This window comes from Esox lucius, chromosome 3 (assembly GCF_011004845.1).
Source record: "Esox lucius isolate fEsoLuc1 chromosome 3, fEsoLuc1.pri, whole genome shotgun sequence".
Taxonomy (NCBI): Eukaryota; Metazoa; Chordata; class Actinopteri; order Esociformes; family Esocidae; genus Esox; species Esox lucius.
The window spans coordinates 3,772,490-3,793,792 of record NC_047571.1 but is presented as its reverse complement, the minus strand read 5'-3'; the positions used below and the strand labels follow the sequence as shown (position 1 = coordinate 3,793,792).

Below are 21,303 nucleotides of genomic sequence, written 5' to 3'. Positions count from 1 at the left end.
TGTATTCATTACAACTAAAGTGAAGACCCACTTCACATGCTAAGCTTTGCTTTTTTGTTAACTTTGCAACTGTATCAAAGAGAAATTTTGGATTGTTTTTGTTCGCCTCAATCAGGTTGGAGAAATAAGCTGATCGAGCAGACGTGAGTGATTTTCGGTATTGTACTGTACTGTCTATCCAGGCTAGTCTAAATACTTCCAACTTGGTGGAGCGCCACTTTCGCTCCAATTTTCTGGAGGCTTGCTTAAGTGCTCTAGTATTGTCGGTGTACCAAGGAGCAAGTTTCTTGTTGCGTATTTCTTTAGTTTTTAGTGGTGCAACTATGTCTAATGTATTTCGCAGTATTGAGTTTAGATCCTCGATTTGATCGTTTACAGATTTATTTACTCTGTCATTTAAGAGCGAACTAGTAAGAATATCAAGGAATTTATTTGTAATCCGAGAATTTATAGTACGGCTTTTGAAACTCATTGTTTGGGGGGCAAGTGAATTTCTTGTTTTAACGGTAAATGTAATAAGACAGTGATCCGATAATCCAGGATTTTGGGGGTAAATTATTAGATCTACAATATCTATTTCTCGTGACAGGACTAAATCTAAGGTATGATTGTGGCAATGTGTTGGACCTGAGACATGTTGGATGAAACCCATTGAGTCGATTATGGCTTGAAAGGCTTTTTGAAGAGGATCATGGGGGTTTTCCATATGGATATTGAAATCGCCCAAAATTAGAATACTATCTGCCATGACTACAAGGTTAGACAAGAATTCTGGAAACTCATTGAGGAACAATGTGTATGGCCCGGGGGGCCTATAAATAGTAGCTATGTAAAATGATTTATCGGCCTGGTTAACTTTCATGAGTAAAACTTCGAAAGAATGAAACTCTGTGATATGTTTGAGAGTAAGTTTATATTTACTGTCATAAATATTTGCGACACCCCCTCCTTTTCGGGATGCACGAGGGATATGATCACTAGTATAGCCAGGAGGAGAGGCCTCATTTAAGGCAGTGAATTCTTTAGGCTTTAGCCACGTTTCACATAAACCAATAGCATCTAGTTTATGATCAGAGATTAATTCATTTACTGCAACTGCCTTTGGAGCAAGAGATCTAATATTTAGGAGTCCCATTTTGAGATGCGAAGTGATACAATTATTTTTATTTTTGACCGAGGTGGAGGAAGGCTTTATCTTAATAAGGTTGTTTTTGTTAGCACTACCTTGTTTAACTTTTCTCAGCCTGGAACGAGTCACAGTGGCAATAGGTAAAGCTGTACTAACTACTCTGGCTATGCTATTGACAGACTCCACTATGCTAGCAGGCTGGCTAACAGCCTGCAGCCTGACCTGCACCCTATCTCATGTTAAAGCTATAGGAGTGAGACTCCTGTCAATGTTCCTAGACAAAAGAAGAGCACCACTCCAGCTAGGATGGAGTCCGTCGCTCCTCAGCAGATCAGGCCTGGCCCTATTTCTGGGAGAGTCCCAAAAAGAAGGCCAGTTATCTACAAACTCTACCTCCTGCGACGGGCAGAACTCCGTTTTCAGCCAGCGATTGAGTTGCGCAAGTCTGCTGTAGAGCTCGTCACCACCCCTAGCTGGGAGGGGGCCAGAGACAATTACTCGATGCCGACACATCTTTCTAGCTAATTTACACGCTGATGCTATGTTCTGCTTCGTAACCTCTGACTGTTTCATCCTAACATCGTTGGTGCCAACGTGGATAACAATATCTCTGTACTCTCTATACTTGCCAGTTTTAGACTTCGCTAGCACCAACCCCAGATTTGCGGCTACGTCGGTGGCTCTGCCCCCCGGTAAACAATGTACGATCGCCGGCTGATTCTTTAGTCTAATACTGCGTGTGATGGAATCGCCAATGACTAAAGTTTTCAGTTTTTCAAGTCCACCGGTAGAACATGCCTGCCGACCATTCCCCTCCGAAGACGGCTCGGGTCTTGACTCCGACTCCAGTGGGGAAAACCTGTTCAAAGTCTCAGTTGGTTTTAGCAACGATTCAGGTTTAACTGGTCGACGGCATTTCTTCCCAGTGACCAAGAGAAAGTTATTGCCCGGCTGCAGGAGCTGTGCCGGGGGGCTAACAAAACTATCGTTTCTACCTGGTGGCACTGACGCAGATTTTTCTATTTCTACACTAGCATAATCCTTGCCTGGCATTTGCGTCAGAAGCCGAGCCTCTAACTCTGCTATCTTTAACTTAAGACGAACATTCTCCTCCGTGTTGTTGCTACAACAATTACAGTGAAAAGGCATTGTAATGATACTTAGCCTCGGGTTTTCAGGGGTGAGTAGTTCTGTTAATTATGTCCAAAAAGAGTCCCGGTGTAGAAAAGTTGGGTAAGAGGTCAACAGATAAATATTGCGTTGGTAAAACTCTAAAATAGAATTTTGACCAATTAGTTTATATCGAGTAAATTCGAAAAAGTTTGGCAGGTAGCCAGGTAGGTAACAGCAGGCAGGGTACAGCACGTCAACAATCCCACAATGCAGTTCGTCTCAGGAAAAAGCCAGATCAGCATGTTTCCACGTTAGGTATCTGAGACACTCATTGTTGACTATTGATCAATGAACATTGACCAATGAACATGTGTGGAGGCGTGGTTTTGCACATTGATGAAAACCTCTCCTACAAAGATAATGGTGCTTTTGTGGTTTGCCACATTTGTAAGCTCACCATGCTCAGATTTTTTAAATAAAATCTTGAAAAGTGCATCTCCTCCCAAGGAACATATTTGCAATTTGCATTTTTTTTTGGCAATTCTGAATTTGTGTAAAATGCTACTTGTATATCATCAAATGACCAATGTTAAGTGTGATTACATTTGGTACACGTGATTAGGGTTGTGAGTTTAGTTTAAATAAAATATGTTTCCATTTGGCAACATGGGAATACTAGTGAAATGGAAAAACCCTTGTAATATTGTTTACAACTATGGAAATATTATTAATTGGTTTTGTCAATACAAGTATATTTTACTTTGTTTAGATGGTTCACTTGCGTTTCAGACCCATATCATCCACCTTCAATCTAAAATCAAATCTGGAAATGTTTCCTGTTTTGTAATAAACTAATTTACAGAATTACCAGTAACAGTTATTATAATAAAGTATTGTAATTTTCCACAATGCCATCTGCTTTATTTAACAGAGTCCCTGCAACGCTTGTCACCAATCTTTACTCTCCGGTTAATTGGCACTTGCTGCAAACACGACTCCTGGTACCAGCTTTTCTACAAGTGCCTCTTTAGCAAATCTCCCCTGTATGTCTCCTCTGCCATCTGACAACCCAAAAGAAAGCAGCACTCAAATGCCACTGTTTGGTATAGAGGTCAAGTCACTTTCTTGCAATTAGCTGTATCATTGCATGACAAGGGTCCAAAACCTGCTTGCATATTAGCCCAAGGCTCTCAATGTTGGTTTATCAAAATAAATATTCCCAATGTTGTTAATAGAGAAACATAATTGTCCATTTACCCTAAAGATATATCTTTGGAGGATCAGTAAGTATGTTCCAATAAAGGAATGTAGTGTTTGCCCAAAACAAAAAAGACAGATGGGTTCAGCAATAAAGGTTTTTATATGAAGCACAGCCAACGGAGCCTTGCCAGCAGCGGTGTGTCAGCTGTCTCTGTAGAGTCATTGACGAATGATTTCAGATGGGCACTTGATTAATCAGGCAATGGTGACAGCTCAGTTACTACCAATAGAACTAACTGTAAGCTATTTAAAATGTTCTGTCTTTTCTAGATGGTAACCATAAGGGAAAGCACATATTGTATTGAAAGCAGCATACAGAAGAACAAAATAAGTAATTCATTTAAATTTGTTTACAAATACAAATGAACGACTGGCCCCCGAGTGGCAAAGTGGTGTTAATGCCAAACTAAATCACAGTGGCCAAGTTCTGGTGTCTGCAACCCCCAAGAGTCCAGCATATATTGGCTCAGCACCACCCTGGGCGGGTGGATGGATGTTGGTTGGGGCTATGTTGTCCTGTCATGCTCTAGCGACTCCTTGTGGTATGTCAGATGCCTGAAAGCTCAGTTGTGACCATTGGCTGTGGCATGTGTTCTCCAGTGCATGTATCCTAGTAAAGAGGAGCGAGCAGTGTGATGAAAAGCTTAATGCTACAATCCTGGCAACCTCAACCTCTATGGAAGTGGTGCTGGGTTGACGCCTAATTTTGTGGAAAAACTATTTACAGTATAAAAACAAAACATAGTATAAGTGTTTATAGTTGCCATTGTCATTAATCTGTAAAGGGTCCTGTGTTACTCAAAGGGTAGAGCATGGAACATTGCCAGGTCCAATTCCCACAGCTAACTAATAAACAAATAATAGAAGATTATGAAAACGTATGCACTCCCAATAGTAATGTTGCAGTGGATTAAGGACCATGGGCAAGGCTGTAACCCAACATGGAAATCATGCTGTTGTTTGAGATGGTCTACCTGTATTTGTGAGATGGTAAGTGGGTAACGGTAAAGTATCCAGGTGACTTTCTCACTACATGGTGGTGTGGTCAGGGACCCTTCATACACCCAGTAATCTCTCAGAAGGGGGTCTGGTGGGAGAAACAAATGACATACACCATTGACGCAAACATTCATGCCTTCATTTATGTGCAGCGGGGCTATTCAGTTGCAGTCCTGTAGGGCCAAAACATGTCTACTTCCATTAAAGGACGGATTCAGACCCGGGACGCCAGCTGAGCGCAATTAACTATCATGAAAAAGTGAATCATCAAGACTTTTGGCCCTCCAGGACCAGAGTCCAATAGCCCTGATATACAACATTTCATTGCAGACATGGTACGGTAGCCTTGCTGTAATGCTCAAGTCAGTTGGTTTCGTCAACAAACGTCACTGGATTGCTTGTTTCATCATCAGTCATTTAAATCCACAATAAATAAAGCAAGCAAGGAAGTTTATTTACATAGCACAATTCATACATTGAAGCAATTCAATGTGCTTTACAAAGAAGGAAAAATGTTTTATATATATATATATATATATATACACTCACCTAAAGGATTATTAGGAACACCTGTTCAATTTCTAATTAATGCAATTATCTAATCAACCAATCACATGGCAGTTGCTTCAATGCATTTAGGGGTGTGGTCCTGGTCAAGACAATCTCCTGAACTCCAAACTGAATGTCAGAATGGGAAAGAAAGGTGATTTCAGCAATTTTGAGCGTGGCATGGTTGTTGGTGCCAGACGGGTTGGTCTGAGTATTTCACAATCTGCTCAGTTCCTGGGATTTTCACCCACAACCATTTCTAGGGTTTACAAAGAATGGTGTGAAAAGGGAAAAACATCCAGTATGCGGCAGTCCTGTGGGCGAAAATGCCTTGTTGATGCTAGAGGTCAGAGGAGAATGGGCCAACTGATTCAAGCTGATAGAAGAGCAACTTTGATTGAAATAACCACTCGTTACAACCGAGGTATGCAGCAAAGCATTTGTGAAGCCACAACACGCACAACCTTGAGGCGGATGGGCTACAACAGCAGAAGACCCCACCGGGTACCACTCATCTCCACTACAAATAGGAAAAGAGTCTACAATTTGCACGAGCTCACCAAAATTGGACAGTTGAAGACTGGAAGAATGTTGCCTGGTCTGATGAGTCTCGATTTCTGTTGCGACATTCAGATGGTAGAGTCAGAATTTTGCGTTTAACAGAATGAGAACATGGATCCATCATGCCTGGTTACCGCTGTGCAGGCTGGTGGTGGTGGTGTAATGGTGTGGGGGATGTTTTCTTGGCACACCTTAGGCCCCTTAGTGCCAATTGGGCATTGTTTAAAGGCTGCAGCCTACCTGAGCATTGTTTCTGACCATGTCCATCCCTTTATGACCACCATGTACCCATCCTCTGATGGCTACTTCCAGCAGGATAATGCACCATGTCACAAAGAGATCATTTCAAATTGCTTTCTTGAACATGACAATGAGTTCACTGTACTGAAATGGCCCCCACAGTCACCAGATCTCAACCCAATAGAGCATATTTGGGATGTGGTGGAACAGGAGCTTCGTGCCCTGGATGTGCATCCCACAAATCTCCTTCAACTGCAAGATGCTATCCTATCAATATGGGCCAACATTTCTAAAGAATGCTTTCAGCCCCTTGTTGAATCAATGCCACGTAGAATTAAGGCAGTTCTGAAGGCGAAAGGGGGTCAAACACAGTATTAGTATGGTGTTCCTAATAATCCTTTAGGGGAGTGTATATATATATATATTTATTTATTTATATATATATATAAATACAATAACATATAAACAAATACTCAAGTGAAAACATCAAAACAAACGAAAACATCATAATAATAAATACAATAAGAAAAATAAAGATTAAAAATGGGATAAAAACATAGGATGCTAAAAGGATAAACAGTGTGGTTAAGTTTAAGTGATCAGTCGTAGGCACGTGAAAAGAGAAATGTAACCTGGATTTAAAAATGTATACGGTTGAGGCATGTCTAATATCTTCTGGTAGTATTCTCCAGTTTTGTACAGCATAAGTGCTAAACGCAGCTTGTCCATGTTTAGTTTGGACTCTTGGCAATACTATCTGACCTGTGTTCATGGATCTAAGAGCCCTGCTTGATTTATATTCTTCACACATATCAGAAATGTATTTGGGTCCTAACCATTCAGAGATTTAGAAATAAAAGCACGACTTTGAAATCTATTCTGTAACTGACTGGAAGCCAATGCAAAGATTTAAGAACTGGAGTGATGTGCCCGGTTCTCTTGGTCCTGGTTAACATTCTAGCAGCAGCATTCTGAATGAGCTGCAGCTGTTTTACAGCCTTTTTCGGGAGTCCAGTTAAGAGGCCATTACAGTAGTCAACCCTACTAGAGATAAAAGGATGGATGAGCTTCTCTTGGTCTTTTTGGGACACCAAGCCTTTGATTCTGGCTATATTTTTTAGATGATAGAATGCTGTTTTGGTGACTGCTTTGATATGACTGTTAAATGTGAGGTCGGAGTCTATCAGAACACCAAGATTACACATTTGATCCCTGGTTTTAAGGGCCCGAGAATCCAGCTCTTTACTAATACTTGTTCTTTTGTTGCCAAACACAGTCATCTCAGTTTTATCTTGGTTTAATTGTAGACACTTTTGGTTCATCCAGGTATTTATGTGCTCTATACAGTGACACAGTGAGTCTATTTAGTTGTTGTCATACGGTTCGAGAGCCATATATATTTGAGTATCATCGGCATAGCTGTTGTAGTCAATGTTGTTGTTCTCTAGAATTTGGCCCAGAGGTAGCATATAGAGATTGAACAGAAGCCATCCGAGAACTGATCCCTGTGGAACTCTGCATGTCATAGCCACCCTAACAGATTCATGATTCTGGCCATCTAGATAAGATCTGAACCAATCAAGGACTGTCCCGGAGAGTCCTACCCAATTTTCCAGACTATCTATAGGTTCTTTTGGGTTGTCTATAGTGTCAAATGCTGCACTGAGATCTAATAGAACCAGAACTGTTATTTTATCACAATCAGTATTCTGCCGTATATCATTTAAAACTTTAATCAAGGTTGTTTCAGTACTGTGGTGAGGTCAGAAACCTGACTGAAATTTGTCTAAGAGACCGCTTGAAGTCACAAAATTGTAGAGTTTATTGAAGACAACCATCTCAATGATCTTTGCTTTAAAAGGGAGATTTGATACAGGCCTATAGTTGTTCATTATAGATGCATCCAGTGTTCTCTTTTTTAATAGGGCCTTAATGGCAGCTCTTTTTAGAGAATTTGGGAAAATGCCTGAGTGCAGAAAGCTATTAACTAATTGCTGTAGGTCCATTGTTATAGAGTTAATTTTTTTTTGAAAACTTTCTGATGGCAGTGTGTTGAGACAGCAAGTGGAAGCTTTAAGATGTCGAACCGTTTTTTCTAGGGATTTTTGATAAATTTTATTAAAATGTGACATGTCTTGGTGGTCATGGTGACGGTACAGAGTCCGTGTTAGACTGTGTAGTTCTGATGGTCCGTCTAATACTTATAATTTATTCACTAAAGAAACATGCAAATTCATTACATTTCATAGCGGACAGGAGTTCTGATGCTATCTTCTTTATTGAGTTTGTAAGCTTGTTGACCATGACAAATAGTGCGGGTATTGTTGATATTCTTGTTGATCATTCCCAAAAATGTTTGCTATCTGGCCCTGCGTAACTCATTGTTAAAGCTACCAAGGCTTTGTTTATAGATGTCATAGTGAATTTAAAGTTTGGAAGGGAATGGCATTCCAAGAGCGTGATGTATGTTGGCACCAAGCAGCTGGCATCCTATGATGTTTGGGTGAACCCCATCAGGTCTAAAGCAGTCTTCACAGTTCCAAAAAATATTGAAATTATCAAAAAACCTTATCCCGTGGTTAAGGCATGCCGATGTCAGCCACGTATTCAGCCCAAGGAGTCTGCTAAAAGATTAAATTCCTTTCCCCAAGGTTGGAATGGGGCCTGAGATGAAAACGTTGTTGAAAGTTGTTTATTTTCTCCAGTAGCATAGAAAAATACTTTTTCAGGATTTCAAAGCTAGTTTTCCTTTGTAGAATGTCAAAAGACCCAGCATGTTGCTTGGATGTGTAGAGAGAATAACTGGCAACATTTCTGTTAGCTGTCTGACCGATGTGTCAGCCATCGTTAGGATTTATGTTTTTGCCATTCTGATATGCTTGGTTATGTCGTCCCCAAACAAAGTAGTATCTGGCTTATCAGATGTGGAGTTAGCAATGCTTGTTCTTTACCTCGTCCTGTCAGTGGTTTTAGGGCTATTTCTTGGATTTTGATTAGCACTAATGCTACTGTTGTGGTTAGCTTCTATAGGTTCATTTACACACACTTCGTTCCGAGTCAGTGGTTCGTACCTGTTTTGCAGTGTGAGTTCTGGTGGTGGATTGAGGGTTGGTTCTGTCTTATTTGATTTCTTACTGGATTTGCCTATGCGGCACACGCTACTACAGAGTCAATGAATTGTTCACTCTCATGTATTTCAAGCTGTGTTATCGTCTCATTCAGCCATTCGCTCTGAAATTGCTCTGATCTGTTCACCAGTTTTGACTGCATTCTATCAAGTATAGGGAAACCTTTAGAGCTCTCTAACCTTTAGAGGCCTCTTTTTAAAAATGACTTAACATTTTAAAAATATGATTAAAACAAATATAGAACAAAAATGAAACAAAGTTAAACGATTTAAAGAAGATTAAAAGAAAAGAAAAAAGAAAGAAAAGAAAGAAAGAAAGAAGGGCTGGTAAAAGGCAGGAAGCAGGAGAGTTGCGTCATGTGACTAACAGGCATGAAAGCAGGAAGGTCTTCCAAATAAAGGACTTACCAGGAAGGAGTGTGTTGGGGTTAAAGCATGGTATTATCTTTGTCTTCCCCTATGAAGATAAATCAACGTAAAAATTCTTGTTGGTTTGCTTCATTTGTATTGGCCTCTCTATTTAACCTCTATGTTGGTCAAGACAGGCTTATAAGAAGTAATTCAAGTGTGACCACTTATTGACAGAGTGATCATCTATGCTAGAGGAGCTCTTCCTACCAGTTTTGCATGAGTTAACATTTCCCCAGTCTAAGGTTTCAGATCTCAAACCAATAACGCATCAGGTTTAATTGAATAATCTACACATGAATCAATTGCTGTTCCACTATTGCTGTGGATTGTGTGTAAACATCCTAATGTGGTTAATTAGTACATGATTTCCTCTTTCCCATAACCCCCTGTGTTGTTATCGCTGTGGTGTCTTATAACTCCACAAGTAAATGTTAAGAGTGCAAGTGAAGCCCTCCATGTTCTTCAAAGACAAATGTGTATTAGTATTTAGACCTTGTTATTGTACCACAAAGTACCAGTTGAAGAACCTTCCTCCTCAAAATTCCCCCTAAAAATTTTCTTCAAAATATTATTTGATTTATCATTAAAAATATGTTCTTCAAATAAATTAAATTGGTTCCCCTTGTGTTTTAGGTAAAGAGCCCCTAAAGGATCCTCAGTTAACTTTTTAGAATCTACTGTGTATCATGTGCATATTAAATGATGATCAAGTAAATTAGACTTGATAACCACAACATCAGAACAGATGTGGCAGTTACATCATCTGACCAGTAACTGAAAGGTTGCTAGGCCATATCCCTAAGGAAGCAACGTTAAATAAAACTGGGCCTGATGTTGAAATACTCTGCATGTCTCCATTTTGGAGGGGTTGAGGTAGAAGTAAATATTTTTCTTGGGCCCTATGACAGCTAACATTATTTTGTCCTTAATCCTTAAAAAAGATATCACTTTGCCAACCAAATGGACCCACCAACTTGCCTTGTATTGTAGGTCCTGCAGCACTTCTGTTATGGCCTTTAAGCCCAAATGTTCCTTCCCTATCTGAAGGAAACAAAGTCAAGGACAGTAAGTTAAATAAAGGTCAGGAAAAGACTCCTAACCTGCCAATGAAATGTTATGACGTTAACACTTGATACTACTGTAGTGTCAAATATCCTGCCAGGATGTGGTGGTGGTGGACAAAGCCTTCATAAACAGGAAGGCCTAGGTAATGTGTTCTCTCATTTTCTCATATATTAAGGACACAAAGAGACCCTCAAGCCAACTCACGTAAGTCATATATAATGTTGGTTATAGCAATGTGGGTTTCTCTGTTCAATTCAAGCAAACAAAATACAAAAAACAACAATGAATACAATTGAATAGCTGTTGTCTTAATGTCAAAGCTGATATGATCATCACGTGATATAAAATAAAGTAATGCCAAACAAATGTAATTAAGTCCTTAAACCAGGCTGACCATGAGAGGATTCAAATATGACTGTCAAGTGAAGCCAAAGCAATCTATACCTGTACAAACAGAGCGATGATGAGAACTCCATTCTTCTTCCCCAGGGCATCCTCCAGACTGTTAAACAGTGTTGAGTTCCAGTGTATCAGGTGGAGCTAAAGAAAAGCACATGTATCATATCATATTACATCATGTCAAGTTGATCACAAAAAAGATAAACTGAATTAGAAAGACAGACCAAACAAAGAAAAGAAAGAAGTAAGAAAGAAGCAAAGAATGAAAAAAACAAACCAAGAGAAAGTGAAAAAATGAAGGACATAAAAGAATGATAGACAGAGGAAAGAGGCAGAATACAGGGCCAAACACAGCAGGCGGATTGGGGTACATTTTATAGTTGTAAACACCACCAAACTCCTGTGATAGATCTTGAAGCAATAGAGAGACATTAAGCACCAAAACATTGACAAACATAGAAAATACAGCTCTGGAAAAAATTACGAAAAATATAAGGTGCAGTAGTTTCTTCATTTTTTTCAGAGCTGTAGTTCTTTTTGGTCAAAATTAAATCTTTAATAATATTTCCCACACGGGTTATATACTGTCAGTGATGTGTAACCATTTTAAACATAGTAATATGTATATAAAAGCTCCGGCCTGAAGTTACCTTGAAGATAACACATCTAAGTTTCTTAATCTGAATGTTGTGACAGTTGCCACCAACTCTGACAAACATCATGGTCATGGCCTTGAAGTGGACGGCATGCATGTTTGTGTGTGTGCGAGTGCATGGTTCTGTGTGTGTGTCTGCACAGAGAAACCCGCACAAGTTTAATAACCTATGGCATGGCCCATACATATATTTTTTTTCTATTTTAACCTTGGGGTTAAGGTTAAAGTTAGGGTTATAGTTACAATTACTGTTAAAATTAGGGTCAGTGGTTAGTTCAGGTCCCAAAAAAGTCCTCACGAGTATTGAAAACAATGGTGTGTGCGTACGGGTGTGCATGTCCGTTCTTGCTTGCCTGGGTGTGTGTTCAGCCAAGGCCCATACCTCCATAGGAAAGGCTTTAAAGTTAACTGTGTGTTCTGAGCCGCGCTGGTTCTCTTTGCCCCAGTGGAAGCGCACTTCATGCAGCTCAAATTCATGGTAACTTGGCAAGGGGCCGCCGGTAACCACTGCAGACAGGAAACAAAAAGCATCATGGGAGAGCAGACATAGACAAAACAGACCACATCGGATATCAGTTTGTACCATGTGTATTTTCCCATGCAAGACATTAACACATTTGTTCAGTTTCAGTGTTTAAGGCTAGTGTAATCACCTGTCTGGTCACTATACCCTATACAGTGCTCATAAGTTTGCATACCCTGGCAGAAATTGGGACATTTTGGCATTAATTTAGAAAATATGACTGATCATGCAAAAAAAAACTGTATTTTATTTAAGGATAGTAATCATTTTAAGCCATTTATTATCACATAGTTGTTTGGCTCCTTTTTTAATCATAATGATAACAGAAATCACCCAAATGGCCCTGATCAAAGGTTTACATACTCTTGATTTAATGTTTGGTGTTGTTACAGACACACAAGGTGACACACACAGGTGAAAATGGCAATTAAAGATGAATTTCTCACACCTGTGTCTTATTAAATTCCAATTAGTATCTGTGTATACATAGTCAATGAGTTTGTTAGCTCTCACATTGATGCACTAAGCAGGCTAGATACTGAGCCATGTGGAGCGAAAAAGAACTGTGTAAAGACCTGCGTAACAAGGTAATGGAACTTTATAAATATAGAAAAGGATATAAAAAGATATCCAAAACCTTGCAACTGCCAGTCAGTACTGTTTAATCACTTATTAAGAGGTGCAAAGTTCAGGGATCTCTTGATACCAAGCCATGGTCAGGTAGACTAAGAAAGATTTCAGCCAAAACTGCCAGAAGAATTGTTCGGGATACAAAGAAAAACGTATAGGTAACCTCACGAGAAATGAAATACAGGCTGCTCTGGAAAAAGACGATGTGGTTGTTTCAAGGAGCACAATATGACTATACTTGAACAAAAATGAGCTGCATGGTCGAATTGCCAGAAAGGAGCCTTTACTGCACCAATGCCACAAAAAAGCCTGGTTACAAAATGCCTGACAACACCTTGACATGGCTCACAGCCTCTGGCACACTGTAAATTCGAGTGACAAGACCAAAATAGAGCTTTATCGTCACAACCATAATCAATATGTTTGAAAAGTGAACAGAATACCATCCCCACTGTGAAGCATGGTGGTGGCTCACTGATGTTTTGGGGGGGTGTGAGCTCTAAAGGCACAGGGAATCTTGTAAAAACTGATGGCAAGATGAATGCAGCATGTTATCAAAAAATACTGGCAGACAATTTGCATTCTTCTGCACTAAAGCTGCGCATGGGACGCTCTTGGACATTCCAGCACAACAATGACCCTAAGCACAAGGCCAAGTTGACCCTCCAGTGGTTACAGCAGAAAAAGAGGAAGGTTCTGGAGTGGCCATCACAGTCTCCTGACCTAAATATCATTGAGCCACTCTGGGGAGATCTCAAACATGCGGTTCATGCAAGATGACCAAAGACTTTGCGTGACCTGGTGGCATTTTTGCCAAGACGAAAGGGGCAGCTATACCACCTGCAGGAATTCGGGGCCTCATAGACATCTATTACAAAAGACTGCATGCTGTCATTGATGCTGAAGGGGGCAATACACAGTATTAAGAACTAAGGGTATGTGGGTTTTGTTTTATGATTGGGCCATTCTGTTATGACCTACATTTGAATGTGAATCCCATAAGAAATAAAAGACGTGTTTTGCCTGCTCACTCATGTTTTCTTTACAAATAGTACATATATTACCAATTTTCCAAGGGTATGCAAACATTTGTGGTATATAGACAATATACCATGTCTAAGGGGTTACTTAGGTATGAAGCAATGTCTGGATAAATCCCCTTAGCCATGGTACACAACAGTATATGGCCAAAAGTATGTGGACACCACTTCCATATTAGCTGGTTGGACACCCCTTTCCTAAACCAAGGGCATTTATATGGAGTTGGCCCTTCCTCTGCAGCTATAACCACCAGATTCTGCTAACCAGGCTCGAGGGGCTGGGTGTTGAGGGAACTGCACTCTCCTGGCTAACTTCCTATCCCACTAACCAAACCCATTTCATTGCACTCAAAGGCCTAAACTCAGATTCAGCCTCAGTCACTCAAGGTGTCCCCCAGGGCACAGTACTTGGTCCCCCACTCTTCATCATCTACATCCCTCCCCTTGGTCAAATCCTCGGCTACTTCAACCTAAATTTCCACTGCTAGGCTGATGATACACAAATATATCTAGCCACCAAGTCTCTCACCAACCCACCACTGGCCCGTATTGAATCATTTCTGACTTCAATAAAAGCATGAATGAAGTACAACTTCCTCAAACTGAACAGTGACAAAACAGAACTTCTACTCATTGGAACCAAATCCACCCTCACAAAAACTGGCACTTTCTATCTCAGCATCGATGACACTGTTGTTTTTCCATCCCCCCACACACATAACCATGGCGTCATTCTGGACTCTACACTCTCCTTTGATCAGCACGTCAAACAGACTGTAAAACATTAATTCTTCCATCTACGCAACACTGCCAAACTCAGATCTTCCCTCTCCCGTCCTGCTGCTGAAATCCTAATACATGCATTCATAACCTCCTGTCTTGACTACTGTAGATTTGATGCCTACTCACCGGCATCAAATCTACATCCCTCCCTAAGCTCCAAATGGTTCAAAACTCTGCAGCCAGACTACTCACTCACACCAAATCCCGGCAGCATATCACCCCTATCCTCTGTGAGTTACACTGGCTTCTTATATCCCAATGCATCAACTTCAAGATCCTCCTATCGACATATAAAGCCCTAAACAATATCGCCCCTGCCTACCTCTCTGACCTTCTTCTTCAATATCAACCTACACACATACTCCGTTCCAGTACTGCAGGACGCCTCATAATCCCCAAGTCCAAGCTCAAAGGCTTTTGTGACAGGGCATTCTCAAGGGTTGCTCCTCGTCTCTGGAACTCTCTCTCTAAAACCATCTGTGATTCTGAGACTATCCCCATCTTCCAGCAATGCCTCAAGACTCATCTGTTCAAAATCGCCTACCGATAGCCATGCCAAATCCCACACTCTCAATCTTTGTTGTTTTCTCATAGTATTTATTTTGTTTCTGTTTGTTGTATGTCACTTCTGTACAGCATCTTTGGGTCCCAAAAAAGCGCTGCATAAATTAAATGCGTTATTATTATTATTACTATTATTATTATTATTATTATTATTATTATAACATTCGCCACTCTCCTGTGAAGGCTTTCCACAAGATAGGAATTTTTGGACAAGAAGGCTTGGCTCGCAATCGCCGTTCCAATTCATCCCAAAGGCATTCAATGGAGTGGAGGTCAGGGCTCTGTACAGGCCACTCAAATTCCTTCACACCAACCTCTTCCACACCAATCTGTCTTTATGGATGCCGCTTTACCCACAGGGGCACAGTTATGCAGGAACAGAAGAGGCCCTTCCTCAAACTGTTGCCACAAAGTTGGAAGCACCCAATTGACTAAGATTTCTTTGTATCCTGTAGCATTAAGATGACACTTCACTGGAACTAAGGGACCAAGCCCCAACCCTGAAACAGCCCCATTATTCAGACCATTATTCCTCCTCCACTAAACTTTACAGTGGGCACTATGCATTCCGGGAGGTATCGTCCGCCACACCCAGATTCATCCATCAGATTTCCAGAAAACACGTTTCCAAGGCTCCGGAGTCCAGTAGGGGCATGCTTTACACTACCCCAGCTGACGCTTGGCATTTCCCGACACACAGTTCTTGTGCAGAGGCAATTTGGAACTCTTCGGGGAGTGATGCAACATGTAGGCGACTTTTACTCACTACACGCTTCTGCACTCTGCTGCCTGTTCTGTGAGTTTGCGTGGTCTACCACTTCATGGCTGGGCTGTTGTTGCTCCTAGACGATTCTATTTCACAATTCTAGCCCTTACAGTTGACCAGAGCAGATCTAGTTGGGCAGCAATTTCACAAACTGGCTTGTGGCAAAGGTGACATCCTATGACAGTGCCACGTTTAAAGACACTGAACTGTTCAATATGACCCATTGTCCTGCAAGCGTTTGTCTATGCTGATTTCATTGCTATATGCTGGATTCTATTCACCTGTGAGCAATGGGTGTTGCTGAAATGCCTGAACTTAATAATTACTAGAGGGGTCCACATTTGGCCATATAGTGTATATTGGTCATATAGACACGAACCACCGAGATGCCTTTTTGCCGTAATAAACCAGTTACCATGTAAGATGTTTTGTTTTCACATTCGTTTTGTATGGTCTCATAGCCTTCAGCCAGTCAGCATTGAGGTTTTGAACAACCAATTCACAATATACATTCAGAAGTGTGTCTGCACCTGATTTGGACCTCAGCATGATTCGTACGGTGTGTCCATCATTAATGACTTCGCAGTCCCGACACACCACATAATTGGGCATGAGCCCAACATCCAGCAGCGAGGGGTCATAACAAGCCTCCCGGGAGTTTAGGTTGATAGGAGACTGGTACTCCCCATTCGCATCGGGGAACAACAAACCCCACTCTACACCTGTAGACAAACAGAAGTTAGACTTGAGCTCCAGTGAATGTTCGTGTTGGTGCGTAATGGACCTGAAGTAACAACCTCAGGCATGCACTGAGATCGTCCATGCTGAGACATCCATGCGGTTGGTGGTGAAGTATAAGAGGGTTATTAACAAAGGAGATGCAAATCAAGCCATTAAATACACAAGCAGCATAAACAAAGCGCGCAGTCTACCTGAGGACACACAAACATGTGCATGCACACGCACGCACGCGCACACAAATTCAGGCGCACACACTGAAACTAAACTGGGCTGAGAGTATGTTAGGCCCTTAATGCCACTGAGCTGAAACCTTTGGGAGTCTGTGCTTAGAATAACTCTCACAAAAGGGAAACAGAGCTGTTCCAATTCTTTTTTCGTCCAACCTCAGGCACTATCTTTCTCTCTTAACTCTTCATCTTCTCTGCCTCTGTCCATCATTCTGTCTATTACTAACAATCAAATGCTTCTCAGATTACTTCTCACACTTTTTCATACCCCTTCAATCAATCTTCCACATTCCTTTAAGACTATTCAAACATTCCAGTCATCAAAGCCCTTTTTGTACATTCTGTGAAAGAGCTGTTCTCTAGCTGTGTTGGGTCCTTGCTCTATTAACTGAATGGACTGCAGAGAGCCTCGACCAAATAAATCAGGTAAAATCTGTGGTCCAGTGTTCTGTCGCCTGAGCCAGTGCATATATACTGCTGTTGCATGGTCAAGAATTGGACACAATGCACTTTCTGCAAAAACCCTGTCTTTCACCACAGTCCAGTCAAATAAAGCAACAAAATGTAATTTTGTTTGATGGGGGGGTTCCAATGTATCAGGAAAACTCCCTCCTCCTACATCTTTTTTGACCCAACAAAAAACAGACAACACCTCTCCCTTCTATACCTGAACAAAACAGATTACACTCAATATAAAAAGTCTGACCACACGCACATGCATATAGTTCTGTAATTAATATGAAACTATTGACCAGGGAGTTGTGGAGGGAGCCCTTAGCACAAATACATATGGAAACAATGAGCCTTCTGAAGCAAAGCCAAGAGTTAGTGAATGGATGGGCTGTTGAATAGGTAGTTAGTGCTTACAAATAATTGTCTTTCAGAATATGGATGACGGTATTCCCTACCAACAAGATATTTCTCATTAACTTTTTAAACCAGCAACAACACAAATAGACAAAATGCTTACAAAATATTGATTCAAACTTGGACTTTTACTTTTAGCAGACATTCTTCTCCAGAGCAAAATTCAGGAGGAATTTAGAATTAAGTGCGTTGCTCAAAAGCATATCAAGAGATCAGGTATTCAAACCCGCAACCTTTCGGTTACTGGCCCAACACTCTAAGCACCAGGCACACTACTAAAAGCATACAGTAGTTGATGATTTCAATTTTTATTAAGCTTATTTGTTTCATAGTTGAACCTTTCATAGTCTTGAACCTTGACCTATCCCTCAAGAGGCATACTGAGACATTCAATGCACACAATAGTATTCTGGACTGGAGCCCCTTGAAAGCACGGTGGCTCAACCACAACTCTCTTAGAATACTAAATGATGGGTGTGACTCCAGAATCTCAAGTTCAGTTCTGTACAGCCGATTTTTACGATCAAGTTACCTACATAAGGAGTGCATTGATCCAGTGACCCTACCTTCTTTATGTTCTTTACCCACTGTATGTGGAAGAAAGAGAGAAAGATAGAGATATTGCTTTTTTTATGTTAACATCTGTGAAGAAAATGCTCTGTTCCCATATTAATTCATGCAACATATTCGGTGACAGAAGTGGGAAAGAATGAATTGTTAAAACCTTTTTTTTCTTCTGTTTTGTGATAAATAAATCAGTGGGTGAAAAACAGGTGCATGCTGAAGCCTTTAAACCACTTACCTTCTTGATATCCCCAGTTCAGATCATCCTTCCCAGGGTAGTAATCAGACTCGTCTATAGTGTTATCTGCCATGGCTGAGGCTGTATGGAACAAGAGTGGGTAAACCAAACTTCCTCTGTTTTAAGTCAAAGTCTTTGTCTTGTCACTTAGGAACAGTGACCGTCTGTCCCTGTTCTCAGAACAGTGCTGCACGGCAGTATAGGATGATAAGGAGGATCAGCTCCAAATTCTGTTGAAGGGGGTGCTCAGTCCATTGAATACAAGAGAGTGAGCCGCAAACGCTCTTTTTTTCTCTGTGGACGTCCTACTCCCTACCTCTCTCTGTCTCTCTGTCTGTAGTTGTCAAGCATGTAGCCTGGCTGCGGTGTGGTTTGACTCTCTCCTCAGATGCACTAGATCCGTGCCAGCTGAGTTTCACAACCCTCCTGCTACCAGAGATCCCGCCCAACACAAGCAGAGGAAGCTTGGATTGGCCCAGACTAACGCCTTTAAAAAACCTCTGCTGAAATGCCTCGTAGATAATTCACTGTTCTCTAGGACAGTGGTTCCCAACCAGGGGTACTAAGTCCTATAGGTGTACTTTGCTTACTTGAGAAGGCTCGTGAGACCATAAATTGCACTTGATGGGGTGCTTCAGGGGTGCTCTGAAAAGACAAAATCATCTTGGTGGTTTAGGGAAGTTGGGAACACTGCTCTAATACATAAGGAAAAGAATACTGTGTCTATGCATATGTTGGTTTCACTCAAGACCAAAATCCACAAAATTGTGCTGTTTGACATTTCATGAGAATATGCAATTTCTAAATTTGGTTAAGTTTAGTTTTTGGGACGTATGTTAGGAGGTGAGTTAAGGGGGTCGATGGTTACAGGAGTCTTTATACGGAATAATGTTATGAATTATTCCGTATAAACGAAAACATCACTGGCTATAACTTCAGCATCTAGATTATACTAAGACTGATATAAAACAGTTTACGGTTATATTGCAACTGTTTCTGTCATGGAAAAGTTAATCTTCAGTCTCAATTCTCATGACTATTCCTAGGAAGTTAGTAGATACAGTAAGCCTATTACTGGCTAATAAGTTGCCAGTGGCAAAAGCCATACAGTTCATAGACACTGTTTGTGGTGGAGGTAAACTTAATAAGAAACGTAAGTCAGTTTAACACAATGCTCAATGGTGTCTAGCGACTAATAAAACGCATAGTGCCGTGGCGAAGTTGTTATATAGTCCCTCGCACATGGATGACCTAAGTTCAAATCTAGTGAGAACAACCTCTTTTATGAATTTTTATTGCGGGCTGCAATAAAACTGTTTACGGTTATATTGCGACTATTTCTTGTGGATTTTCAAAGTACACACCCCAGGCATGCTTTTTGGGTCAGGATAGACAGAAACCTAGCTGGCTACAACATTCAGGGTAAGCCTTAACTAGAACTGTTCACGGTTATACAATATTGCAACTATTTCTGGTAGATTCCATGATTCTCTCGTCTTTTCACTTGATGAAAAAGGTATCGTCACCATTATTGATAGTTATTTTGTATCAATGTAATTCACAAATGAAAGAAATAAGGTTTGGCAGTGTAAAATTCAGCCTCGCTAGAAATTGCTCTTGTAATAAAGATACTTGTAATGCCTATTACTGGCTAATACGCTGTTAAAACGGCCAGTGGCAAATGCCATACAATTCATAGACACTTGTGGTGGAGGTCAAATTTGTAAAAAACATTAGTCAGTTTACTGTTGTTTAGCCAGTATGTCAGCCTGTAGTGCTGTAGTGTAGTGGTTGAACACTGTACCTCTTGTGCAGAAAACCCAGGTTCAAATCTGGTGAGAGCAACAGCATTTATTCATTTTAATTGTGGCCCGGCTGAACTAGGCTTGCCTAGTTCCTTATCTGTTTTTAAATATTATTATTTTTGTCCAGAAACAATATAAAAACGTTTGTATATTTGTGTGTTTTTGTTATCAGAAAGGAAGTTCACAATTTAGTTTATCTTGGACACAAGGCTAGATTTGAAGAAAACAGGGAGCGGTTGTGAAAACAATCAAGGGGACTGGGATGGATTTATAGAAGGGTCATGTGAATGTTTATATTTTGGGATGGCAGAGTAGCCTAGAGGTAAGAATGTCTGACCAGTAACCACAAGGTTTCTAAATTGAATCCCTGAGCTGGTTAGGTGAAAAATCGTTTGTTCTCATGGTTAACTCAATTGTTCCCAGGCTGTTGCTGAAAGTGAAAATGTGTTGTCAGTTATATTTACCTGGTAAAATAAGAATACATTTATTTTCCAGCTTTGTCTTGCCCATGGGAGTACCCCATTTATTACATTTGCACTATAGTATCCTGCCTCTAATGTTTACAAGACTGAATTTTAAACAATGGCAAGACATGTCTACTCCTCTTCCCTTTAAATTAGGTTTACAGTGTGGGGGAATTACTGCAAGCATCTAAAGTGAGTATGAGGACATTGCAAATCAATGCAAACATCCAGCAGGAAAGTTTAAATGGAATATCTTAAGCACTCAATTTTAAGGAAAGAATATTTTAAACATATTGCAGATGTTTTTTCATGTCACCTCAGGTCATTTATGCTTGTATTCATGCTGGTAGGACAGTAAATATACAGTACATTGTCATGGTGCGGTGAGCAGCAGCGCCACCGTGCCATGTTTTCACAAGTTCCCATATCTCACGAACACATCCCGGACTGTCACATGTTTCCAATCTTCCACACCAGGTCCCAATCTAGCTCGTTTGTATGTGTATATATGTTTCCCCTCTGCTCCCCACATTGTGGATCATTGTTGCTGTCACTGTCATTGTTGCTGTCTGTATGCTGGTGA

General features: G+C 40.7%; 1 protein-coding gene across 3 annotated transcripts in view; it reads right to left on the bottom strand.

Moving 5' to 3' along the window:
* The window catches only part of ca8 (carbonic anhydrase VIII), a 31,931-nt gene extending 13,104 nt beyond the window's left edge, over positions 1–18,827 (bottom strand). The window contains exons 1-9 of one of the 3 annotated variants that reach the window (XM_020045618.2): positions 18,452–18,827; positions 18,216–18,236; positions 16,345–16,536; positions 11,891–12,015; positions 10,899–10,994; positions 10,368–10,430; positions 9,387–9,435; positions 4,477–4,589; positions 2,471–4,112 (exon numbers count right to left, since the gene is read on the bottom strand). In XM_020045618.2, coding sequence (XP_019901177.1) covers positions 4,050–4,112; positions 4,477–4,589; positions 9,387–9,435; positions 10,368–10,430; positions 10,899–10,994; positions 11,891–12,015; positions 16,345–16,536; positions 18,216–18,236; positions 18,452–18,524 — 795 coding nt within the window. In that variant the 5' untranslated portion in view covers positions 18,525–18,827 and the 3' untranslated portion in view covers positions 2,471–4,049. Of the gene's footprint in view, positions 1–2,470; positions 4,113–4,476; positions 4,590–9,386; positions 9,436–10,367; positions 10,431–10,898; positions 10,995–11,890; positions 12,016–16,344; positions 16,537–18,215; positions 18,237–18,451 lie in introns of those variants that run through there. The other 2 variants (XM_010883649.3, XM_010883658.3) reach the window with 2 other exon arrangements.
* Positions 18,828–21,303: the final 2,476 nt, after the last annotated feature.